The sequence below is a fragment of the Mastacembelus armatus genome, chromosome 12, assembly GCF_900324485.2.
Source record: "Mastacembelus armatus chromosome 12, fMasArm1.2, whole genome shotgun sequence".
NCBI lineage: Eukaryota > Metazoa > Chordata > Actinopteri > Synbranchiformes > Mastacembelidae > Mastacembelus > Mastacembelus armatus.
In genome coordinates, this window is record NC_046644.1 from 15,267,028 (window position 1) to 15,294,778 (window position 27,751).

Sequence of the window (27,751 nt, forward strand, 5' to 3'; positions counted from 1 at the left end):
GTTTTTTCATAGAAAAAGATTAACTTCTTAAATACCTAATATGACATCTATGTCTCCTTCTTTATTAAAAAGGCCAGAATGCATGAATATGCAGACCACTACCAAATTATATGGAATGCAGGTTTTACATTTCTACAGCAGACTTATGTTAAGTTACCTCCAAACTGGCTGTAATGTCACACATCACTTAAACCATTCAGCAGATGAATGTAAAGGTACCCTTCTAATATCAAACTATAAACAAACATTATTCTGCAGACTCTACATTGAATAGTACATTTCAAAGATTTTCAAGGAATTTCCCTTGTGGATCAATAAAATTTATCTAATCTAATCTAATTTATAATCTGGTATGATATTATACGGGTCATGGCTTGTCTTTGTGTTTCCTTTTTCCAGTTGAGCTGAGAGGCCAAATCAATGAAGAAAAGAAGACACAGGTCCTGAAACTACTTTTATTTTTTTGTACACAGTAAAAACAGTATTACCAGTCAACATTTATGAAACAAAGTCTCATAGAATACGTGGTTATAGAAAATCATGAACTGCACTCTGTAATCAAAGGCGGCATAAAGGATCCCAGAGTAGAGTCCACATGGTGCTGTTTTGTGTTTTGGTTTTATCCATGTAACAGAATAATTTATACTCTAAAACCACTACACCAATATTGTGTTTTTTGCATAAAAAAACAATTTATCCATGCATTCATTGTATGCATATATAATACTACAAGAAACCTTTTGGGTTTCTATTTGTACAGTAAAGTGGGCACAAACAGTAAAATCAAACAATGAAGCAAAACAACTCTAATTTAAACATGTTACGGCTTCTCCACTATTGTGTGATATTTTCATTGCTGATCATTACAGTGCATACAGCAAAAGAAGGACAGAAACTCACTCATCCATATTAAATTGTTACAATGAAAAATAAGAGCAGTATTAAAAGCTGAGATTATCACAGTTTAACTGAAGTGATTCTGCAGCATTTTCTATAATACATTAAATGGCTCCTGAAATCTAATGTTTCCACCAGCCTTGAGCATGCAGCTGTAGCCCTGTACAACAATCTATCATCCTTCAAGCAGAGTGTTTTAAAAGTGCAGCTCTACTCTGCTGGCTACACACAATCTATAAAAACAGTTTCATGCTCAATTTTTTTTTTTTTTTTTTTTTTTTGGTAGCTGGAAGAAAACAACGTTCACTTGAGAGTAGATCATATGGCACGGTGTTCTTTTCACAAAATATGTGAAAACTACAAAAGGCACAACTATAGCATTTCTTAAACCCTGAATAAAAAGGCTCGTTGACTGTCATACTCGGCACCAACAACGGTAGTCAGGCAAGTGTCAAAAAAGTACATGTTAAAATCATAATGAACATTTTCATATGGTGAATTCAGTTAGTATAAACAGTTATACAGGGATAAAATACTGTCAACAAATAAACTGAGCACTGTATGAATTATGGTTTCAGTCAGAAATTCCTGTCATATTCAAGGCTTTAGATGGCTAAAAACAATGTCACACCTTATGGCACTCAAAGATATTTTTTGAAGCTCTAAATTAAAATGTTCTTCATTTAAAGTTTTCTACATTAACATTTACACAAATGAGAAGTTTGTCTTATTTCACAAAAATTAAAGTATCCAAAATATACAGCATTTTGTCTGTTTTTATCCCTGTCATAAACAGAGGAATGTAAGCAGTTCAACACATCTTACACTGTATACTGTATATACAAAGAAATGCCATACATGAGCCAAAACAATGTTTTGTAACATTTAGTTTAGGATGAAATGCAAATGAAACTGATTGAAATGATTCGAAAAAGAAAAAAAAAACTCTCGTCATAAAAATTCTCGTCTCTCGCTTTGATAATGTGTAATAATATCTGCACAGAGACTCATTCTAAAAACTTTATGGATTTCATAAACCTTGGTCTGAACTCCCCCTCAGTGCATTATTGTATAATATAAGTCTGAAAGTACTGAGTTCAAAGCAACACTAGAATCGAATCTGGGCAGAGATTGAGTTGAGGCTGCAGCATTAAAATGAATTTATCCCACACCTTTCACTGATGTGTGTTTAAGACCATCACAAGTTGGGCTCACCATCAATAATTCACCACCAAACTGCAAGAAGTAGACCTTTACATATAGTATGTTCAAATGAATATTTCTTTTCTGGGAATAGAGCGTTCCACCAAACTGGACTTTAACTCTCCATGAGTAAAACTAAGTATTAAAAACATATTCCCCATCTCCACCCCCAGCTCAGCCCCAACAAAACAAATTTCCAATTATAAAAAAGCCAATTTTCTTTGTTTGTTTGTTTTTTTAATGTGAAGGTTATCGGTGTATAATGATTGCCTCCCTCATCTTCAAGCGTTTGGGTCAGCTTTAGCTGTCAAACCAATATAGGTTCCATTCTGGGAATCATCCTTTTCCTTGTCACTGACTGGAGAGTAAGAAGTGTCGTCTTCAGCAGAGGTCTGTAGTTGAAGATGGAGAATAAAAAAAAAAAGCAGCATTAAAACCTCATCTTACTTGAACTTTGTAGTTTATCAGAAAAAGAGTTTATGCTTAAATGTGCCAACTTACACTGCCAGCGCAATATTAATACAATACTTCAATATTTAGTAATACTAATGGATGTCAATGTGTTAAAACCAGACACAAGACCAGACCTTGGTATAGTAAGACAGGTTGATTAAAGCAACATAGAAAACCAAAGAAAAGTTGCAGAATAACCATAAAAACTTACAGCATAGGAAGGCTTGGTAAAAACAATGCGCTTAACTTCATTCTGCACAGGGACATACAGTGATAAATACATGCACAGTGCCATTAGCGTGTGGTTAAGCAACTGAATTGCACAAAAATTAACATTACAAAGCAAGCAAATTGTAAGCTGTTAGAGTAAAATGCGGTAAGAGGTACAGTCGTACCTTCTGTCTGCGGGCCCGGAGAAAAAGGATGATGAAGCTTATAAGCATGATGATGCCCAGTCCCAAAATGATGAGTGGGAAGTTGGAAACCAGAGTGACAATCAGCAGCAGCTTCTGTACTCTTGCTGCAGATGCATCATCAATCACCACACTCTGTGAATTAAAAGACAATCCAAAAACAGATTATCGAAAGGGAAGTCTGTATATTACCAGTTAAATATTAGAAAGCATTATACACAACCTTGCACATATAGCTTTATTTTCATATATTTATTTTCACCAGGGGAGGCTGAAAAGAATATGAATGATTTTGTTTATGAAAACAAAATTTCATGATAATGTGTTTGATGCAACTGTGCCAGATGTGTTTAACATCTCATACCTCATTGATGAACATGACAGGAAAGATTGTGTCATTCAGGATTCTAGTTTTCCTGTTATGAATACAATGAAAAGGGCATGAATCATCCACATACAGTACAGACAGAGTACAGCACAGAATTACAGTTTTTAGCTTGAGCTTGGCTGCAGATACTCACGGGAATCCAGCAATCCTGTTGATCAAGACGTTAATCTGAGCTCTCTTGTTTGCACGCACTATCACTCCAGTTGTCTGTCAGTCAATAATAAAATATATAATAATGTAAATAATGTGAAACAAAGCATTGTATCAGCACAGTGATGGAAGAAGTATTCAGGTCCTTTACTTTTGCACATGTACTAATACAACCATTACAATATTTGTATTGTTACTACAAAGAAAAGTTTATGAAAACCACTTTTGTACTGGTACATATGTGCCACTAGGTCACGTAGCAGCACATCTTAGTGTAGCACGCTTCCATTTTCACACATATAAATGAAACACTTTATTGCAACATAGTTCCATAGAGGAGCAAAATGTGCAGCGTGACACAAAGATGAGTCACAGTCATGCCATGTGACTAATCATAACTCAAGAGTGAAAAGTGGGTTTACGCCTGATAAAACGTGGCTTACCGGGTTGAGGTCTAGGAAGGTTTGGTGATGCGTCCTTTGAGGGGATAGTCCATCAATGGCATTCACATATTTATCTTCTGCAAGATAGAAATGAGGAAAGGAGGCGACCACTGGGGCACCTAGGGGAAAGAGAGGAGAGGAGACGAGGGTTTGAAGAAACAAAAAGAGCTCTGGCTGTAAAGAGATCATCTCAACATGTGTGGGATATGTCTGTTGTAAATAAGTATGTTTCAAAAGAAGCTCTCCTTCTGTAGTTTCTATAATGTGCTCCTCTTGTTCATAATAAAATAACTACAAACAGGCTGACAGAGATAACACCGTGATGGTGCAATAAAACCTCCTACCATTCCTGACCCAAAGGTTAAGGAGGTAATCAAAGTAGCAGCACAGAAAACGTTATTTACATCCATTGGTTCATGTCCTGTTGTTTGATATTTGATCTTATCAAGACACAGCAAACAGCAGGAAGGGGTCCTCAACAGAGCGAAAAGTTGTGATCTGACCTCTGGCTGGACACAGAGCAGGTTACTCAAGGTCAGTCTTCCAAAAAAAAAAAAAAAAAAAAAAAACCAAACAAAAACATCCAAAAACAATAGAATAGGTACACTAATAAATCACTGCACCACTTGCTGAAGTGATTAACTGACAGACTAATTTATTGTTACTCTTACTGAGTTCCTTCCTGATATTGTCAATAGTTTCTATAGTAAGACCTTGGTCACAAAAAAGAGCAGAAAACACTAAAACACCTGTGGTTGCAACTCTGCATTTCTGCACAAAGTATTTCTGGATGTCTGTGGTTTAGCATACATCAGAAAAGTGTTTGAGCTTTGAAAGAACCACATGTGTCTCAGCAGCAACAACAAAGCCAGGTGGCGGCACAGTTAGACGTGCCGATGAAGTAGGCCAGAGGTGACGGTTTTCCTGCGCTTTGTATATGGAAACAGACGCTTGACAAAAACACTGGACACCCAGTCACCTGAGAGCCTGTTCTCGTGACACTACAAGGTCAGTGTAGCACAAACACACACACACATATTTGGGTAGGTATACTTATACACACCACTAACGACCGTACTCATTCCTTTCCACCCAACCCTAAACATAATCCTCTGCACACATTAAATCTACTGTTTATTTGTTCTACTCTATGTCCTCAAAGTGCTTTGATTTTTGTATGTCAACTCAACTTATGATTCTTTACTGCAGCCTGTGTTTTTGTTTCTTCAAATTATGAAATCCGCCATGTATTTGAATTTTTGTCAGCATTATTCGTGTTTCTCTGCAGTAAGCAGTGTGCACCATATAAATAATATAACTGAAACACTGTGAGGGCCCTGCTTTGGTGGGCTGTGACAATATGAACAAGGACACACAATAAATCTCTGAAGCTGCAAGTCTCTGCATGCTGATACTCAGATGAACAGAAAGTAACAACAGTTGCCTTAAACATGTTCTATTAAATATTATAGTAAACATAAAACGTTTTCTCAGGGAAGGGGGATCTTTAAGAAATAAAGAGAGCCCAAGGGACAAATGGGTAGTGAACACAGGCACTATGGTCATGCACGATCATATTCAAGGAAAGATCAGGTGACAGGGCTTACTGCCCCCTCAGATGCTGGGCCAGCAATGGTCAGATAGCACCTGATGTTTGGAGAGAGTGGGAGAGCTGTGTCACATGGGTCATTTAGAGGGTATTAGTAATACTGGTGACATCAGCAGAGAAATAAAAGGAGGACTTGACCAATTCAAGAATTTATGTGTTATTCATTACCAGTTAGGGTTGAAAGTTTAAAGGTCTGCTGGGTATAGAGCAGAAGGAACAGAACAACAAAAATAAAAGCTTTTAGGTAACTTTCAAAGTAAAGCTACAGGTTTACTTTAAAAGTGAAGGTCAGAGTGTGAGCACAGAGGCTTTCTGTAGGATGGTAAGGGAGGTATGTGAAAGTGCAAGGTGTGTGAGTGAGAGAATACACAAGCTGATGTCTACCTTTCCGACAGGGACTGACATCAAGAAGGCCAGTTCCCAGGCAATTCTTTGGGGAGACACAGAAACCCTCATTGGCTGGGTTCTCCTCTTTGCTGGCCATAACAGAGCGCGGTGGTGTGAAGCGGAAGGCTGGGATTCCTTTCACCTCTACATCTTTCTCAAACTCCATGTAGATCGACCTGGAGAAAGGAGAGCGTTAAACTAAAGTTGGCCAGCCATCTGGAATTTACCATTATAGCTGTGTCTTGGGAATCCCGACGATTCTCATTGAGAACAAAAGTCTATACAGTGTCTGCCAAATGGTCGGGAGGACACAGCCCTTTGCTACGCAGCCCACCGATTGTGCAGCAATACTGTACAGACCTTTCCCCTGACCTTTGTGAGAAAAGCCAGGAAAATGTCTCATGTGTTTCTTCACTAGAACAGAACTGAAAGCTTCTCCCTTGTTATTGCTGCACATGAGACTAAATTTCAGATGAACTAAGCCAAGATATGACTTTTGTGGATCTAAATTCTTTCATTGTGTGGGAGACAAACTTTGAAAAACTTCCCAGATGGCGTGATATAATTCTATCACAAGTGGGAAAAAATGTTTTATTAAGGTCATGGTTATTAAATCTGCAAATCTGTTATAACTCTCGCTTTAGTGTGTAATGCAGCAGAGACACAGCAGTCTGTTGTTATGATTCAAGGCTTCAGTTTTATCTGTGTCTGATGATGAACTTATTTTAAATGTTGATCATTTCTGAGAGAAGAAAATAAAAACATCAAATCTTTTAAACTAATTATTGCGCCTAAAGGAAAGACCGCCATGTGGCAAAAAGGAAGTTGGTACACCGGTCAGCAATTTCTCAAAACTCTGTGGTTCAGCTGTCAGTTACTGGATTCGAGTGTCACTACCAATAAAGTCAAGATTTCCAGCACATTTTTTGCTCTTGAGATCTGTGCCAGATGTCATTTAACAAAAAGCTGCTTTTGATGTTGAGTGTGAAGCGTTAACATGTTGTAGTGACCTAATACAACATTTCCTTTTCAAATTATCGTTAACAAGTACAGGAAACAGGGAGATTGCCTTCCCTTTACTAACAATAACACCAGCAGCCGCACTGAAGTCACACAGCCATGAATAAGTAGGTGAAAGTGTTTGTAAACACTTGGGACAGGGGTTTTGTCAGACGTCCAATTAGATTCAAAGGTACAACCGTGCGACTCCAACAGATTTTTTCCATGCTCAATAAAAAAGGGGAAGATACATGCTTTTTTTCAGGTCAAGATTAGATTCTAATTTAGAAAGAGACCGTTTCATTACTGAAGCTGACACTTTTATTTTGTAATATCTCTGGTTTTCCATTTACGAAATTAACTATTCATCAGTCAGCATGTGGGAGATGGGTCATTTAACATTCATCAATTCGGTGAAGACATCCTGAAACCCTCTAGAGAATCTGCTCTAAAAATGAATATCCTCATGAGTATTAGTAATGAACATGTCTGGCAAAAGTAACTCTAACAAAGTGAAAAAAATGTCCAGATGCATACTGGGGAATTACATGGAAGACATTAGACAGAAACCTCTAACCTCTAAAATGTGCTTAGTTCTAATCACCACTAGTCAAATCCCGTTAAACACTTTTTTAATTCCTCCATGATTTTCCTCCCTCACTCAGCCAACTTTACATCCCAAACCCATATCCTTCTTTAACTGAGCCTTTCCATAAAGTGTTTATCTGGAAATTGGCATCTCAGCTGTTAAAAAGAAAGCCCTTGTGGTGCCAGTCATAGATCCTTTGTAACTGTTCAGGATGTTATGATAACAATCCATGGACTCCAAGGCCTGTGAACATACCATACCAGATATGAAAGCCCCCACCCTGCTCTAGGGCCAACTGAGTTAAGAGCATTTTCACTTTAGGTCATATTCCAGAAATACACCTCACATCATAATCACAACCACCCCATCCTCAGGTAACCTGTCATATATGAGACACTAGGTAACAGTGAGACAAAAGGGAGGATGCAAATCTATTGCAGACAGATTACTTGTCTGATGACACATAACATAACGCTTCAAAGATGGAATGAAGAGTGCCTTCACATGAAACAGACAAAACTTCTGTTGGTAGAGAGTCTGTACTTAAACTATCCCCAGTGCCACTATATATCTGGTTCAGCTTTTTCTGCAACATGACAGTTGTAAAATGATGAGTATTACAAACCACTGTGTTGTGTTTTCGCATCTACTAAGCTTTAAATACAAAAATCCTTCGAACTGGGCTTCTTCGATCATATATCACTGTCTCACATGAAACATGTACATGAAACATCACACCGTCAGCAAAGCAGGCCTCTGCATTGTTTTAACATAAGGCAAATGTTGAATGTGACCTAAAACCACCCTTTAGGGCCCCTGTGACTGTTTCTACACAGGCCAAACTAAAACAAGACTGGGGGACAGGGTAGATGAGCACTACTATACTATTTGTACTGGGAATGCAGGCATTATCTATCAGACCAGCATGACAGTGACAAGTTACAGGCACAGGGGCCATCAAGTGCCATGAGTCAGTACTTTAATAAAGTTATTTTAATATTTACAGTATGTCTTCTTGTGTGTAAACGCATGTCATGTAGAGGTATATTATGAGCCGGATATACTATATAAAACACTAATTTACACGTATTCACTCACTCAAAGTGTAATAGCAAGAGCTATGTGTTGTGTTTTACATATTTTAAAGTGATGCCACATGGGAGCAGAAGGATGGAGGAAGGTTCTGTCTAAACTGTACCTGCACAGGTCTGGGGTGAAGATGTAGATGCGTTCATTCTTGTCTAGCAAGGGATGGAAAGCACTTCCGTCTGATCCATTAATGCTGTTGCTTTGGTTAGACCTCCAGAACTTCAGCTGACTGCAGAACAACACATTGGCACAAGCACGAGCATTTCAAGTCTTTTTACATTGCATCAAATAGGGTCTTGTTTTGAACACTCGTTAGGCAAGGCAAGTTTATTTTATTTATAGCACAATTCATACGCAGAGTAATTTAATTCATTAAATGTTTCAAGGAAATGTATGCTGCCTGCCAAGTGACCAAAGACAGGGTGTTTTCAGAAATGTCAACAAATGATCTCAGTCTTAACAACGAACAACAAATCAAACAGATTTTTATCTGAAAGTTACATTTGAAGAAGCTGATTCCCCTGAGTAAAAACAGGGTAATTAGAGCCTGCAGGGGAACTATAATGCCATTAATAAGGTATTCTGACTTATCAGGATGCCCTGCCCTGTACTCTGTGCAAAAGGGCAAAAGCCCAGACAGTTAGGCAAACAGACACACATAGCCTGTCAGTACCCCCTATTATTGGCAAAATGCAGTAGATTTGAGAAACTTTTATTCCAAAGGTTACACAGTGAAGTTTCATTACTGTGGATGAAGACAGAGAGGGAGTGTGTGCTTGTGCAAGACTGCATCAGTGCTACCTTAGACCTTTCCATGTTTTGACCCGGCCATAATCCATATAGTTCTGTTCCCCGGTGTGGTAGATAAATTCCCCGTCATCACTGCCATTTTTCTAAGTCAAACAAAGATTCACGTAATTAAAATGTGTTTGTTTTAAAAACACTCAAATTCTTGAATTTCCCTTAAGGGATTAATAAAGTTTATCTCATCTCATCATTTTTTATTGTAGAAACAAAAAAACAGCTGGTGTTATGATTTTCAGACTGACTGGATGCCAGAAAGGAATAAATCAAAAACAAAAGAATCAGTATTTGGGTAATCATGAACAAAATCTAGTTGAGGTTCATCAGCTTTTTTGCAGGTTTTCTTATTGGCAGAGTTCTACATGCCTTGTACATGAGGCCAAAGGTTGTCTCCACTTCAGGACTGGAGGAAGCGACACGGGCCAGCAAAGGATCTTCGTAGCCCCACAGCAATTCTTCCACACTGCGATTAGTAAAGATACCCGACCCAACAGAGTTCATCCAGATGGACACCATGGAGGACTTCCAAAAGCTCCCCTTCACCTTGTTCATTACAGCCTGTAGTCAGGAAGAGGAGCAGAGTGAAGACGTGGGAACGAATGCTGGGGGAGGTGGAGGGTAATGAATAAGAATGAGGAAACAGTGCAGAAGGAAATCTGTGACAGAAGACACACTCAACTCTCCCCCATTTACATGTCCACTTTTCTCTGTTTAAGAAATTTAGTTCATGACTCACCCAAGCAGGGATGTTGACTGTGGTGATATAATCCTCAGCTGGGTGACCCACAGATTTTTCTTCCAGGAACACAAAGCTTTTGATGTTGTATGCAGACACCATTGTGCCATTCTCCACCATGCTCACATTGTCCTTGTACCTGTACTCCCTGTACAAAAGCCAATAAAGAGAAGCAGAAGGTGCTGTGAGCTTTTCAGTTAACATAGTTGATCAGCAAATAACCAGCACATTTGCAGGATGAAGCCTAAGCTTTTTAATTTTTCCTTCCAGGGTTTTTGTTGCTTTTAGAGTAAACACGGAGTGACTATGAATGAACTGCAGTAATATCCGGTGGCTGCTCTACAGGATGTACAGCTCTGTTATCACCTCTTCCACATACTGTATATCAGCTATTTCAAGGCATGGTACGTTTCATGTGCACTGCTCTGCGTGTTGTATCCTACCTGTATGTGTAGGGTCCAACCTGCTTGACCACTGGCTTTGCCCCTTCAAGGAACTCTTTTACATTGGTCACATTGAAGAAGAAAAACTCCATGTAGACAGGAGGGGGAGGTTTCTTCCATGTCTCAAACACACGGCTCCCCTCTACCAAAACTATCTCCTGTGGGAACATAAAGTGCAAATCCCAGTTAAAGTCAACACACAACTGATTCTGACACATCTTTCTCACATGGCTGTGAAATTAATACATAAACACTGATTGACCCTCGAATCTTGTTCAGACCTCGGTAGTTTGCTTGTTCTTTCAAGGGCTGAGTGGATTTTCTCCAGGTAGCCCGACTTCCATACAGTCCAAAGAAATGCAGATTGGGGTTGGACTAATTGGTGACTTTAAATTGCCCATGAGTGTGAATGTGAGAGTTTGTATGGATGAGTCGTTTAGGCATTTGAAAAATAACTAATAAATTATGTTACATAAGTCCAAAGGTCTGGAAACATCATATGAAGGATTTCCTGCTAGTTTTCCCTTAAATGGCATAAAACCTGAAAGATTGGCAGAAACTCTGTTGTGAGCAGAAGTGTTTTTCTTTGGATGATGCGCTTGCTACAAATAGTGCAGCAAAAGTCTGGGAATGGGGAACACATGTTTTTTTGGATTCTGCAATCTGTTCCTAGTAAAAACAACCCAGAGAACAAAAACATCCTTGGGAGGTGAGGGGTGGTGGGGTTGGTGGGTGCTTTGGCTGCACACATGAATGGCTTCAGGGGGAGACCCTTCCACACTGCCATTGTCAGAAGTTGCCACTGACAACGAGCTACACTCATGGAAAGCCGCCGACAGATCATGTGATGCAGAAATCTGGACGGCTACTGGTTTATGCAGGACGGTGACCTTAATGATCTGAGGCACATTCCTCAGAGCCGAGCCTTAGGAGGCCCCGAGAGTAGAGCACAGGCACAAACCTGTAATCTCCCGTTTCATTACACAAGAAAATTCTCACAGCAGCTAGCATTGCCTCAGGACAGCGATGCCCTGATTCACTGTAGGAAACTTTACAGCTTGGTAACATAGGGGATAAGTATTTCTTTGAAACACACATCAACAGGAAGCTTCACTTTGGCCTAATTATGTCAGATTTGGGTTAAAAGCCATACTGTAGTATGAAATAACCCACCACCCAAAAAAAAAAAAAAAAAAAGCAGAACACATCAACTCATTATTTCAGAGTCGCGTAGGACCCCTCCTCCTCTGGGGTCCCTTCTGCTTATTCAGAGACAAAAGTTTAGCTGAGTAGCCAAGGACAATAAAGCTGTCACCTTAGATAGAGGAATAGAAAGCATGGTCTTTCTATGTTGTCCTTTCATGCACTCCCAGCATGCTACATAAAATACTACATAGAAAACAGGAACAGAAAAACCCTCAGTACTTACCACTGATACTTTTACACCACTCCCTATATGAAAACATATGAAGCAGGTGAATACACAAATACACACACTGCTACTGCTTTGATGTAGAGACAGGCAAATACATAGACATAAATAACACTGGGCACAGCAAAAGGCTATTCATTAAATCCTTTAGTGGTGGTGCATAGATTCTGTGTACTCTAAATGGATTTGTCTCAGTAGTGGCCAATCATCTAACACAGCTCCACCAACTAAACCATAGTCCTGTTACTGCACCCACCTGACTCATATTAAGTCTTACTCAGTTTTACATCGTACTAACTAACCAACTACTGTCCTACTTCGTCAAAAGAAGGATTGATTGATTGCAAAGATCTTACAGCATAAATTACATTAAATGTGACATTCAGGGTCCGATTAATCAGGATCGATTCTAAAGACTTTGGTGATACTAAAAATTTGTACTTATCCTTTGATAGTATCTCAACACCAAGCTACTTGTGGACAGCAACAAATTTTGTACTTCACATTTCCCAGCCAATAAACACTATGTTTGAAATATTTTAACAACTATTAGACAGACTGACATACATTTATGTTCCATGACAAGTTATTGTATTTCTTCACTTTAAAAAAAAACATACCATGAAATTTGGTGTGTATATAGATGCATTCAAGAGTTTAAACTTGCTGAATGATCCCACTTCCTCCTTCTCACTGTTTTTAACACGTCACCTCATGACATTCCTGGCTTGACACTTTAGTGTAAAAGCACCATAAATCTGTAGCTATGTAAAATTACAAAATTCCTAATGACAGGTCATTATGTAACAGCGTTTCATTAGCAGTTCATTGCTTGACTTACATGGAAACTGAAGGATTGCCAACCTAGTCAGTTTCCCAATAGACAGAGCACAGCGAAAGAAGCTTAGCACACAAAGGGGGTCTACTGCTGAGAGAGTATCCATGGAATGAGATCCTTCACAGTGGTGCAACTGTGGAAAGGGGGTAACTTGATACAGCTGGAAATAAATCGTACTGTCAAGCTACTAGATAACTAACTGCATACATCTTCATGGGAGTGGTATGCATGTGTCTCATCTTTAACACTTCAAAAGGTTTTGCTTGTGTACCACAGCAGCCATAAGTATATGCTAAAGCAGATATAAAATGGAGGAATGTTCATACAACAGTAGCACAATACACAATTTATTATCCCATCCCTCCCACACCAAGCCCACCACCCAGCTTGTTAGCTATCCCCTGAATATCCAACATACCAAGTGCGGCTAGTCTTGTCTGCCTATAAAGGACCAAAAGAATCCCCCTGGGGACATGATCATGTAATAGCAGATCAGACCTAGTCCGCAGAACAAGAAAAATGACCGAAACATGATGGAACTCTGATATCAACTTTGACCTTTCTTTACATACAGAATTTATCCTCCCCCTGATTCCCAGTAAGAAAGTGTACATATCATCACTCAACCCTCCCCCAAGTCTCTTTATCTTAGGAATTTTATGTCCTGGTTATGACTCCTTTACAAACTTGTTTTGTGCTTGAGAGGCAAGAAATTGCACTTTCCTGATGGGTCCATAAATGTATCTTCAAAAACCAAATATATATATTGATATATCTAATCAATATATTGATTAGAAACTGTTACAAACTCATCTCCAACATCATCCTTTCACCATTTTAACTGCAGCCAATGATTAACTTGCAGTTATTGAATATTCCAGAGCTGTTCTAGTCTCCCCTGCTGTCATTTGCCTTAGGACCCTCAATAAAAGTCAAGTTTTCTTTAAGTTGTACAATTTACAGCATTAGGACCAACTCCCAGCACTAGAAAGCCTTGGGAATATCTCCACCACCCTCTAAAGTCAACATTAAGCCATCTGATATCGGTTATGGAAGAGTAGGTGTATTATGAAAATATGAACAAAGGTGTGCCATACGATAATAGTCAATTCACGCCAACTGTTATCAAAGTAAAGTGAACCTTCTGGGAACGCTCTGAACTTCACCAGCTGAAATATTGGAAATCCAGAAAATCCCTGGACTGAAACTTTCAGTGAACGCATTAGTGCAGATGACCAACAAAAATGAACTGAAGAGTCTGCAGCATGTTTACTGATCCTGGACAAATATAAACACAACCAAATATGTGTGAAAATAAGAGAGTTGCTAAATGCAGAACAAGAGGAGTGTCCAATTTATGAAAACATGTTTACAGAAGTTTAAACACTGATTTCCCGTGAGCTTCAAGCATCAGTGAAGCTGCATGTATCACCTTTCCTCCCACTGATTCATCTACGGGATATAAAAACAGAAGTTTAAAACCACAACTCAGAAACACTCACTTCATTGTCTTACCTCTTCTTTTATACTAAACTCAACATCTGTGAGCAATTTACATAATTAACAATCCACGTTCACTGCCAACATTTTGCAGCGTGTTGTCAGTGTGTTGTTCAATTTGCTTGTGTTTTGTCCATTTGCAAAAAACTGCAAAGTTCTGACTATTCCTGACATCTCATGAGCCAAATGATTCCTTGTAAAAATGAATCAACAGATGTTAAACATCGTAAAAAAACAAAAAACTTCCTGCCCTATCATTTATTTTCTGTATTTCGAAGAAGTGAGAGTTGCGACCTGATTAATCAGTTAACAACTAACCAATTTTCAGTTAGAGCTGAAAGGGCTCATCAAACTATTTTGATAATTTACTCATTGCTTTGATCACTATTTAGGCAAAAATGCCAAATTGTTGAGCGTGTCAGCTTCTTTGCTGTGCGTTTTCTTCTGTTTTATGTTGTCGTAAACTGAATAGCTTTGGGTTTCAAACTGCCAACTGAGACATAAACAAAACGGGCTCAAAGTAATTCAGGAATTGTTCACGCTTTTACATTTTAAAGTCTCAGCAGTGAATTGAGAATCCGGCTTAGGTGAATTCATCTAGATCATTGCTAAGTGACATTGCGGTGGTGCAGATGAAAACCCCGCCCCCTGCGTTCAGAGAGTCAAACATTTCTTAGCATGTGCTGATTTGCTGTCAGCTGTGGACTCAGCCCTTACTTATTCTTAGCTGTGGAATTTGAACTGCTTCCTGTCATAATGGCATGTATTGAAAGCAGAACCACACATCAATGGCCTGCTAGGCATTCCCTGTGATCTGCAATCTGCTGGAGAAAGTCTTTCTCAGTGAGTCCTTCAATAGTAGTACACACTAATGGAAGAACAGTAACATAATCTGAAACTGAGTAATGGTGAGGAAGAGAGAGTGTAGGCTACTGAACCCCACTCTCCGCTTCACAGATGTAAAGTCACAACTAGGGATGGATGTCGCCGCTAGACTCCCAGTTCAATTTGAATTAGATTCACAAAATCGGTGGGATGGTGTGGTGGTTAGCACTGTTGCCTCACAGCAAGACGGTTCTTGGTTCAAATCCTGTTCAACCCTGAGGCCTTTCTGTGTGGAGTCTGCATGTTTATTAGTGACTCTAAATTACCCATAGTTGTTAATGTGAGTCTTTGTGTGTCTCTAAGTGTCAACCCTGTGAAAGACTGGTGATCTGTCCAGAGGGTGCCCCGCCTCTTGTCTAATGGCTGGGACTGGTTCCAGCCCCCTGTGACTCATGGAGTATAGTGAAAGGATGGAAGAGTATCAACTCAGTTACATGAGATAAACACCAATACTTCACAGTCTGATATTGGCAGATGGCTGTTATCTAGTGTTAGTAGGGACAGGCTAAATAAAGTGAGAGGTTTTTTAAAAAATGTCACATTTTGGTCTGCTCCTCCTCCTGGCAGGCGAAACACAGCCCAACCCTCTTCATATTAAACAAATGAGATAAGATATCAACTACAACCATAAGAGCAGCCATGTGAACTCAGCATATACAGTACTAGTAGTAACAAAATGGCAGCAGATATATTACCATAATTTGGTCTGTTGTGCTAATCTACGTCAGAATTTACCTATCAGCTACCAAATGAAGCTGAAACTATTTGTTATAAGTTCATTAGTGAGGATTTTAATGAAGAATTTTCCACATTCTGGCAACCTCAAAGTTATTATGGGTCATTCTGCAAAAACAGGTGAATATTTGCAGATTAGAAGTGAAAATGAAAATTTGGGTATTTATCATTAATTAATATCCAGTAAATGATGCACAGTCTGAGTCCTGTAAAGTGCTCTGTGCATAAACTCAGCATCCTGTTATGCCAATATTGGCATCTGGTTAAATAGAGACATTTGAAGAGGAATGTATTTCATTATTTTTTCTTTAATACACTACAAACTCCATTCATCATTGTTCTCTCTCATTCACAACTGACAGTGCTGCAGGGCTGTGTCTGGTACACGGCACCCAAATTAGTCATTCAAACTGCCAACAACAGTGTGACTCTGAGAGGATGGAAGTGGGTTTTACCTTTTTGAGGCGGTTGTACATGAACGTGCGGAAGGTTTGAGCCACAATTAAGCCAATTCCGGCGACCAGCAGGAGAGCGCAGACGACCCCGGCCGCGTAAAGTGCGCAGGATCTTCGCGTCATGCTCGCAGGTGCTTGCAGAGACTCTCGGAGGGTAGATGGAGCTCCCTGCCTTCTAGACAACTTCTAAAAACACTCCTTGAGTGCACACGTTGTGAAATAAGAGCTGTGACCTTAATTAACCCACTTCTGTTTGCTTAGTTGAACAGTTGGAATAAAGTTTTCTGAGTTGAATCCTCTACCCGGCGACCTGCAGCAGCAGCAGCGTGATATGTTGAGCTGAGCGGTGAAGGACTTTCCTTTTCTTGTTACCAAAGAAGCGGTAACATTTGAAAGCCACAGCGCTCAGGGTCAGTCTGAAGCTGCAAACTAAAGGCTCAAACTATAAAAGAAAAAACTCCCCCGGGTTTTTGTAGCGGGCTGTGAATGCACGGTCACGCTCCCTCCGTGGCAGGACAGCTCTGATTGGCTGTCGCCGTATGGGCCGCAATCGAGCCTCCGCCTGCAGCAGTTTGTGCAACTTCAAGGACGTATAGGAGCTTTGTGTACGATCTGAACTGTGGGTCTGCTGCTGCTTCACAAACCTGCTGCCTTTTACCAGCAAAACCTCGAACCCACAGATGAGACTTTATACTGTGCAGGCAGGAGGAATCTGATGAGGCAGTTGAACCAGTGAACCAGAATAAACTAGATGAAGAAGTGCATGTGACAGGTGCTTTCTGCACTTTTGGACAACCCCAGCTATGCAAAGTAACTGTCACTTCAGTACTCTGCAGGTACAAGTACAACATTTATCAGCTTGATCATTTTCATTTTCTACTTTATACTCAACTATGTGTTCTGAGCTAGATATTTAAGTTTTTACTCCATTACATTTATGTCACAGCTACAGTTACTGGTTACTTTTCAGATGAAGACTTTAGACAAAAGGCTTATGGGACACAATAAACATTAGCAATCGGCAGTTCAAACTAAAACACATTTGTCCTCTACGCTTCTTGTAATTCATGTAATTTAAATAACTTTGAATGTTTCAGGATTTTAGCAGCAACAACAACAAAAAAAAAAAAAAGAGAAATGTCAGAAAAGCAGAAACATCCCTAATTCTTTATCCGGTCCCTACATAGTAGAGTGTCATTTACAGTTGGGTCTTTAGTTTCAAGTAAATTTAGTTTTAAAAATTCAGCTGTTTGATCAGAGTGAAGCAATAAGACCATGACCACAAACTGCTTATGGCAGCAAGATCACCATGTCCGAATCATCTGGACAGTTTGAGATTTCTGCTTTTGTGAGTTAGTCAGAGAGGAAAAGAACACAACCCTAGTTGAACAGGAAAACACACTAGATATGGTGCCTTCAACCCTGACACACTGACATGTGTCCATACTCAGTAACCATTACAGCAGTCATTCCCAAACCTTTTCTATAGGGCACCCCTATTTGGATTAGAAGATTTTGCCTCGAGCCCCTTTCCACTTTGAAAACCATTGCATTAAAGAATGGGTTCTGTCCTAAAACACTTGTTTTGCTGTGGCCACTCCTCTTGTCTATATTGTGCTATGTTAGTGAGACCTTTATAATGCAAATTAATGTCTGTGTAAATATGAGACAAATCAGGCGTGAATCTCTCAGCCCAGTCTTTTTAGAATAAATTACACCTTTGTCATAGTCCAGAAATGAAAACAATACACAAAGAGGGAGTTTTCTAATACAAGGCCTGTTGAATCTTCATTATCTTCAGCTTTGACCTGTAATTTACTGGCCACTTTTTTGGCAGTGAAAAAAAACCTGTAAGTCCAAAATTCACTCTTAAAGCTCAGTTTTTGGTGCCGTGGGGGAAATAAGTCGCTCTTTTACTGTGAAATGGCTCACTCACAAATTCAAATTCAAATTTTTATTTGTCACATACACAGTCATACGCAGTATGATATGCAGTGAAATGTTGGCACAGCTGCCCATGACCTCAGTTGACGTACACATAAAGAAATAAGAGCAAAAAAATAAAAAATAAAATAACAATAACAAATGTGCCAAATATATAAGATAAAATAAACAATGAATTTGCAAGTGCAATTATAACTTTGCAAATATATAATAAGATAAGATAAAAATAAAATAAAAATATACAGATTTGCAATGCAGTCAGTCATCAGTTACACTCTGACTTTGTCTCTCTGCTATTTGATGCTAAGAAAGTAGTGTGCAGGTGGCTTTTACAGCTTTCTTGGTGAAAACAGCAGCCTGCTGCAACTGAAAAAGATACTGTGAGAAGACAGACTCTGAAAAGCTGAGAGGAGCTGCAGATTCGGGTGGTAATTCTTGATACATTCATCACTATGTGCAACCCCTTTCACACTGTCATTTGATACACTGTTTTAATGGAATTATCAGACTCTTCAAGATTTTGAGCTGAATTTTTATGCAAGAGTCACAACTGTGGATTTTGTCCTTGATCTTTTACACTGGAAAGACGAAATAGACAAGAGGAATGACTCCAGTGACAAAAAGTGGTTTCATTGTGCGCTTGGGCATACAAGCATTGTATGGAGATGTACCTGAATACATATAAACTTATCAGTTTCAGTCATTACTATCAGAATCTTTACTTATCAGAAACATTCTGGCCACTAACAACATGTTTGTGTTCATAAGAAAAGCCCTTCTTTGCATTTAGTGCCTGAACTAAACTGGAAAAATAGACACTACCTTACAGTGTAGCTGAACTCTACCCAGAGACAATGTTTAATGTGGCCTGTGTTGATTTGGCAAAAGCATTTGCTGAGGGCACTTTCACTGCCCTGCCTATTCATACAGTAACACACCTGAGAGCTGCCAGTACTAGTTTATTTGGCCACAGTGCCGTTTAAATGGAAGAGCTGGGGGCACCTTGAAGACTGTACATTCACTTTGTGAAGCCATGAAGACTATTATAAGCCTACAACTTCACTGTGTAAGCACAGAGGGTGTTTTGTCTCACCACCACAGTAGCGTTGAGAATTCAAATAGTACAGTTGGAAAACAGGGGCAAATGCAAACAGACAAAATATACTGTAACTTCAAAAAACCCTATTGAAGAGCAAAATCAAGAGCCCTTTTCATCTGCTGTCCCAATTTTATAAATAGGCTATGGGAAATATAGCCATTGTCTCACACTGTCCCCCTGTAGTTTGCATTGTGTAGGCTACAGTAGTCCTAGAAACAGCTATCTATAAACATCAGGCTTATGTTATCCATAACAGGAAAATGCAATCAGTAGCACACATAGCTTCAATAGGATGTTGATCCTTTGAATTGCCATTGTGTGAGGAAACAATGACAGAGGTAATAGGATATATACATACATAGTCTAGCCACAGAAGAATGACAACAGTGGTCATTTAAATAAGTTTCAGTTACAGTGATTATACTTAAAGATGGCCATGGGCTTTAGAACAGTGATTACTGTTGGTTTTTTTCACTAAGAAGTGATGGTGTGCCTCCCAGAAACTCTCATATACAACAGAATATGAAAAAATTTCTGCAGCACTGCAATTCATCTTAGGGTTGAAGGCTGGGCACCCTGCAAAAGATTACACACAGATTAGACATGGTGTCTGTGTCATATGTTTGTGCTAAAGCTTGGGAGTGTTTTAGAAGACAAAAAAAAATCCAAAACATTTTACTGCAGTATTCCACGCCTTCCGATCTGCAGATATCCTCTTCTATAAGGATGTCGTCCTATACAGAGTGTGTTCTATGAGGTGGATAAGAAAGATCTGAGTTTGAATCCTGTTTGACCCCGGGGTCCTTCTGTGTGAAGTTTTCATATTCTCTCCATGTCGATGTAGGTTTTCTCCAAGGACTTGAGCTTCTTCCCACATTTTAAACACATGCAGTTTGGGGTTAGATTAATTGGTGACTCTGAATTACCAGTAGCGGTGAATGTGAGTGTCTCTCTCTCTGTGTCAGCGCTCTGATAGACTGGTAATCTGTGTGATCTGGGTGTACCTTGCCCCTCTCCCATTGTCAGCTGGGATTGCCTCCAGCTGCCTGTGACCCTGGATGTTCCAGGATAAGCAGTAGATGATGATGGATGGATGTTTATTGAATTAACTGTTATCTCCCTGGTAATTACAAATCAAAAAAACCAAGTGAGCTCAGTGGAAATATTAGTTTGACATCATTGTCACAGGTACACAAAAAATAAACAAATATATAGTTAAAGAGCGAGGTATATATGTGTGTGTGTGTATATGTGTATATATATATATATATATATATATATATATATATATATATACACACACATATATATAGTGAAGACTGGGTAATGGCTGTTATTTTACTTCCATGTTCAACTTGTTTTTGACAGAGAGGAAGTTGTACCAAGGCATGAGTGGCTTACAGTCTGCTATTAAAATAAATGGAATGACTCCACAGTTCTGTTCAGGAACAGCAAGGCCGTGATCTTGCCTCTGCTTTGCTGCTGAACATGTGCAAGAACCAAATCATCCTGTCAGAGAACCTGTCATGCAGGAGGCAAAACAAGGGCTGAAGAGTTCAGGGATTCTTTTTCTAACAGTTTTACTTTTATGAAAGACATTTTTAAAGCAGACTACAAGTCACTCAAAACTTTTCAGAAAAGGTATGGCACACATGTAAATAACATACAGTATAAAATACTGTATGTTGTTTCCAGTGACCATCTCTGACCTCAGACAGGGTATGTATGTTTTTTATGTTATAAACACTGTCATGGTGACATCACCCTTAAGACCAAACTACCTCAGGATAGCTGAAATACTAGACTTTAAAAAATGTCATTGTAAATGGCAGATTAATGGAAAAAAATTGACTTGTGGGGGAGGGTTTAGAGCAAAGATTTTAATAAGATAGGCTTTGCATATGCACGCACCACATGTTCTTATTTAGGGCGCCACATACTGACACTGCTGGATAAAACTTGACAAAGTGTCAGTGTTTGATGCTGTGGGAATGAGCAAGGACTGCAACGCATTAGCTGCTGTTAGTTACAAACCTCCTGCATAGAGATAACAAGTTCCCAGAAAACACAATATAGTCAAATTTAGTGAGTGAGCCCATCAGCACGTCTCCAATCGTTACAGCTTAACTTTGTGAAGGTTGTGTGTTTAATGTCACTGTTCATGGGCCTGCAACAAATTTCCTTCCCCATTGAGCATTGAATTTCTCAGTGATTTTATAGTTATCAAGTCAACAAGTTAACAGGTCAATTTAATGATATTTATGGCATTTCCTCCATTTCACATATTATCATGGACACTTTTTATTGGGTTTAGACTGTGAGAGAACATCTGTAGAGTGAGTCAAAATATCTTCAGTCAGTCTTCACTGGCCTTCGAAAAGGACTTGGGGATAATTTAGTCACTATCATCCCAAACAGTACAGGAAAACACATTTCCCAAGGAAAATAAGATAAAATTGAAGCTGTGTTTGAATGAGGTTGTCTTAGGTTTATTTCAACATTGTTTATCTTTGTTACACAAGCTACTTATGCTTAACATATGTAGATTTACTTTGAGGTTTTAAAAATATTCTCTTGATGTCATGTGGAAATATTTAATGTATCATCTCTGTTCTACTTTGAGACCCTGGTCACCCACAGGATATATCAACGACTTGGCCATGACATATGTTTATCTCACTTCCCAGTGTTTTTCCACACAGTCTGAGGATACAGGATAGGAAACACTGAAGGTGACTCTGAAACAACACACCCAGTAAACAAAGAGGTTCTTTAACAGCTTCATATTGACACTAGCACCTATAACCCTTTGTCAAAGATTCTGTTTTATTTAATAAAATTGGGAACACTTATAAATAATTATCTTTATTAATATGTAACTCTCATATTTAGATGATCAGTTAAAGTCAATGAAGGTGAATATTTGGTTATTTGTTACAACATGACCCTTGTCTCCACTTGGCACAGGTGATGTTGGAATGCCCTTGCTACCATTGTTTCAAGCTGTCTGCGTTTCCAATTAAATAGGGCCCATTCTTTATATATCTATGATCAGTTACTCATAACAATAACTTATCAAATTTGTTATCAGCTCATGTAAGAGTATTACTAATAATAGCAATCAGCATCAATAAAATTATTTTCTGTATTGTGCAGCTAGATTACTCACTTCCAATATCTGGTGAACATATCACATTTTTTGGTGATTTTATGTCTGAATATTGCTCAGTGACGTGATGATAATATGGATGGATAATATGTCTGCAAAGATATGAAGGGCAGATTTCTGACTAAATCTTGTGATATAAATGAAACAAAATTTGTGCAAAAAATCTGACTGTACGATTAATGTTTTAGGGTGTTGTTTTTCTCACCGGTATAGGGACAGATTTATGTGGGTCACCAAGCTGTTCAGTGCACATCCTGCACTCTGTGGGTCACCAAGGTGGATTTGCGTTAAGAACGACAAAACACATGAAAAGAGCAGATAGCATGTTGAGCATAGATCCTTTACCAAGGACGTGCAGAACTCAATATTTCAGTGTAACTCTCTATGTAAAGTGTTTTAAAAGTATAAGACTAAAGTCATGCATTGGTTTCCTATCCATAGCAGTGTACATCAAATTATAATGTCCCATGTTATATGTGATCTAATTATATATATTACTATTATATAACTAAGTTATGTGTTATAAATTTACATGTTATTTCAGTTTTTTTGTTTTGTTTTCTGTGAATTCAAATTCAAATTACTAATTTAGAATTCAAATTATATTAAGGAAGCAGGAATCTTTCTAATTGCCTGCAGATAAGACTGAAGCTGCTGAGAATTCAATAACAAAATCAGTATTTGGTAAAGAAAAGCCTCAAAGTTGACAGTAGAGAAATCCAACTGCAGTCCTGCATGTGGACATCTTACAGGGACAGTGGAAATGCCTGCAGGTCAGTGAGGTAAAGATATCAAAATAAACCCACTATAACACTGTCAACTTAAACAACCTGTCTGAGAGGTTAGAGGTACCATTTGCATAACATGCACTGATAAAAAGGCATGTTTCCTTCCTTCAAATAAATGTTCATAACAACCTTTACAACAAACTAAAGGTTTATTTTGGCTTTTATTGTAAAATGTGACAGAAGCCATGAACTGCCTGCAGTTTTATTGTAGATTATTGCATCACTATTCATCGTTGTGGCTTTGTAACAGTCACCCTTAGTTTCAGATCTCATTAAAGATTAGAGTGTTGGTCACTTGGAATAGTTTCCTCACAGCGAAAATACAGAAGTCAAGAGGGGTCACCAAATATATTGTAATTCATAATTGGGGTGCCATACCAAATTTGCTCTCACTCTACCACCGTATTTATTGTGGTGCACGATCTCACTGTTGACCATTGAGTTCTGGACAGAAATGCTGATCGACCAGCTGACATCCTGGTATTGTCTTTCTTACTGTTCTTATGTTATGGCAGCCTGGTAATGAATGAAATATGATTCTATTGTTCCACTTAACAGTACGTGTTTATTTTTGGATCACCTGAGCGTAATTTACGACCAGTATGACAGTTAGTTTTAATTTAGTTATAGAGGAAGTTGCATTCGTGACAAATATTTTAGGTGACTGGCTGTTGTGTTGTCTGTTGTTGGACACTGGATTCTGCTTTATGTTTGCCAGTTATTCAATTTTGTAAAAAAGCTGCTTTTTACATGGACCTTTGGACTAGGTAGGCTGTGTCTTTTTATTGCCCTCCACACAGGAATTTTCTGATGAAGATGGAGTATGGACATAATCCAGTTTTTACATTTTGTGATGGCACCTCAGTCTAAAATAGTTTAAATTAAATAGCCTTATTGAAGATGTCTAAAGGCAGCTCACTGTCAGAAAATATGCTTTAAAACAATTTAAATGTCAGTTCAATAAACCAAACTGCCACAAGAAGTACAGGCCAATACTGGACTTCCTTTTTTCCTCCCCTGTCCAAAGTCCATGTTGACAAGTGCCATGATGCAGCAGTAATTGTATTTGTGTGTTTATATAAGCTGCTGTTATCCTCTGCCTTGCACAGAGTTTAACACTGCATGTTTGATGTGTCAAACTTACACTTTTAAATCCAGTGGAACCTTCTTCTATGATAGTTTCAATAGAAAATGGATTTAAGTGCTTATACATCAAAGGTCTGCCAGTGTTTGACCCTTGTACACAATAAAACCCTGCAAAATGTTATTTATAGACTGATACTGCTTTTGAGCATGACTGTAGGGCAGGCAATAGCCTTCCATATTAAACTCTGGAGTGCTATGCAGCTAGATGCCACTTTTGGATACCCTCAGCTGGGTCAATTACCCACTTAACCCTTGAAACACTGCTGGAAATGGTCATTTCAGAGCAATAAGGAGAACACAGAGAAAAAAAACAATCAAACTGCATTGTCCTATAGAGCCAAAATGCAGTAACTACATATTGGATCAATTTGAGTGAATCTGATGTTTTTTGATGTATGTTTTACATCTAAAAGTCATTATGCCAAGAAAAAGCACCATGTAAAATTTGCAGATACTATAAAACAATAAGATTGTATTCATCTATGATAGAAAGCACAAATAAATACAATAAGATGAATAAAATGTACTTTTAATAGTTTGTGCATTTACACCATACTTTTAGATTATTTACAAAATATTTAAAAAAAATAGAATGCCGATATTTTTTAGAAAAATGAAGTCTTTATAGTCAAAATATGAACTACTTTAATAGAATATTTAATGTGGTGTTTATAAACTGAACAAACTAAAATCTTTGAAAATAAAGTAAAAACTGAAAAAGAGATGAGTGAGTGATTTATTTTCTTCCACATGATTTCCAATCTGTCCCGTGAGAGTGGATCTCCAAATGCTTTGTGGATTAAAAAAATGACTGAGCCACAGTGCCACGCACAGTTCAAAGAAGTGTCGTGGTGCATCTTTCCTTTTAAGACTGTCCCTGGATGAAACAAACAAATGAAACAGTTCAATCCGGTGAAACACACTGATCATAATAATGCCAAGGAAAACACTGTATCAGTGCAATTTTTCCTTTTTCTCTAGATAAATGAACTGATACATGCTAACAAAACCATCCCCATGTGGTTCTTGAAGTTGAAGGAACATTTCATCAAAGTTCAATCCAAGCATTGAAAATTTATTTAGTGTGACAGCACAGATGCATTTCATGGTGAGCTTTGAAGTTTGCCTGCACACCGAGAGTCATTACAGGGATCATTTACTACCGGAATACACAGACAGACACACTGCAATCAGGGTTTCTCTGACATCTGCTCAACAACCTAAACACAAAACTTAATAATGAGCTGGAACGCTAATTGTAAAACACTTTCTTTTCTATGCATATCCAACAGAGGGCGGCAGACATCTGCAAGGTTATTTCATCCTTCCTTTAATTGTCCCTTCAGCTGGCTGTCACCTGCAGGCTCTGACTTGCACTGTGGTTGACAAGGTGATATTTTTGGCTGCACTCATACTGACTTTGTTGCAATTGATGGAGGCTTCTATACAAGCATGATTATAGGAAAAGCTTTGCCTTTTAGTCTGTGCTACTTCTGTCACAGACCATACCAGAGAAAATGTATTGTGGCTGAAGGCACAGCTTCCCCTTGCTGGAGAAACAAACTGCTGTATCTACCAGCCATCGCTTCCCTCTGTCTCTCACATGTGTTTGTGTCTGTAACTGGATGAGATTTCCTTGGGAAATTACATTCAGCCAACCACAATGTCAGTTATTCAGTTTTCACATCAAAACAGCTGCTTTTGCCAAGAAAGCGCTAATAGTGCAAGGTTGTTACTGAGTACGTCTGACTGGCAAATGGACTTTAACTCAATCAGCGTGACAGAGGACTCTGTGTGGCATCTGTGAATTGTTAAGTTTTTATATGATAAATGTTTGTTTTTTTTAAATCAATTTATAATTCTTTTTATTATTATTCTCTCATGTGCTTTAACCCCATAATTGTTAATAGTTTCAGAGCAGACTGAGCACTATGGTGATCTGACCAATTAAATAATCATGACTGACAAATTACTCAAGAAAAAAAGGGAAAAATGAAATGAGATGGTGTCTGAGACATCAACTAATTAGCAGTTTATTTTTGGTTAGTGTTATACATTTCTTCAACATTAAAGATAGCAATAAAGGATGGAAGAGGAAGTATGCAGTTACTGATGCTCCCAGGAAAATACATTAATCAAATTTTTCATGCATTACAAGATTCTGTTGCTGGATTGTGAAAGGCAGACAGCCAGAGAAGGCTGAGGTGCGATAAGCTTGGGATAATGGCATACAGTCCCTTGGAAAGAATTGATATGCACTCAAACACACAGTGAAATATGAGCGCTTAAGAAGGAAGTCCAAGCCCAGTATTACTTTTAAACCAGTATGGTCCAGAAAATGACTGGATTCAGGTCCTGGGTAGCCACTGGGCAAAACTGAGCTGCCTTAGGCCCAGTGGTTTCATTATACTAGAAAGCAACTGTACCTAGCTACAGATGTGCTTTGTGATAGCTTCATTAAACATACTATCACACTAAACTCATGAATAAAATGTCTTAGAAACAGACTTTGATATAGGGGCTCTCTTCAAGACAGTATATCCAGATGTGATAATGCAAGAGGATCCAGTGTCAGTCAGTGTCAGTGCTTTACCGGTGTATATTCCACACATATTTCCAGATTAACTACCAAAAACCCATTAATCCTGGAGCATTAAAAGATACTGCGATGCACCTTGTCAATAATCTATCCTTGCTCCTGAGGTTCTGCTCTGTGCTTTAGGGACAGTTCTGGATCAAAGCAGTACAGAAATTGATATTGCTTTCACTTCTACAATTGATCTTTTTCTACTGTGTTGTAGAATACAACTGCGAATTATTTTTCTTTTTCTTTATTCTTCTTCTTTTTTTAATCTTTTTTATGAAATTTGAGCTAGCTAGTTTAACCAGCTGGGAGCAGAGCAGAAAAATAGGGAACAAAGAAATGGTTATACAAGAATTTTCAAAGGCACAGAGTGGATATTTTTCTTAGACAGACAGCCTGTCAACTTCTTCTGTGAGTCCACAGATTTATAATACAACCCAATGATCAAATGCAGTGGTAGGTGGCTAATGTACAGAAATGTACAATACAATAGTCAAGCAAAAAGGATCAAGTAAGTATCGGTGCATGGTCCCAACACACCTCAGAGTGTAATCTTTTATCTTTTAAGCTCAA

General features: G+C 38.5%; 1 protein-coding gene across 2 annotated transcripts; it reads right to left on the reverse strand.

Moving 5' to 3' along the window:
• Positions 1-441: 441 nt before the first annotated feature.
• On the reverse strand, positions 442-17,056 carry LOC113124464 (lysosome membrane protein 2-like). 2 transcript variants are annotated; one of them, XM_026297358.2, is made up of 13 exons: positions 16,449-17,056; positions 10,604-10,761; positions 10,161-10,308; positions 9,791-9,982; positions 9,422-9,513; positions 8,730-8,849; positions 5,941-6,119; positions 3,948-4,066; positions 3,488-3,561; positions 3,331-3,382; positions 2,949-3,101; positions 2,765-2,806; positions 442-2,492 (listed from the first exon to the last, which is right to left on the reverse strand). In XM_026297358.2, the coding sequence occupies exons 1-13, from the start codon at positions 16,569-16,571 to the stop codon at positions 2,382-2,384; spliced, it is 1,563 nt and encodes a 520-aa protein (XP_026153143.1). In that variant the 5' UTR covers positions 16,572-17,056; the 3' UTR covers positions 442-2,381. The 2 variants fall into 2 exon arrangements, with proteins under 2 accessions (XP_026153143.1, XP_026153144.1); XM_026297359.2 differs by lacking the exon at positions 2,765-2,806 and having other exon boundaries at positions 16,449-17,053.
• Positions 17,057-27,751: the final 10,695 nt, after the last annotated feature.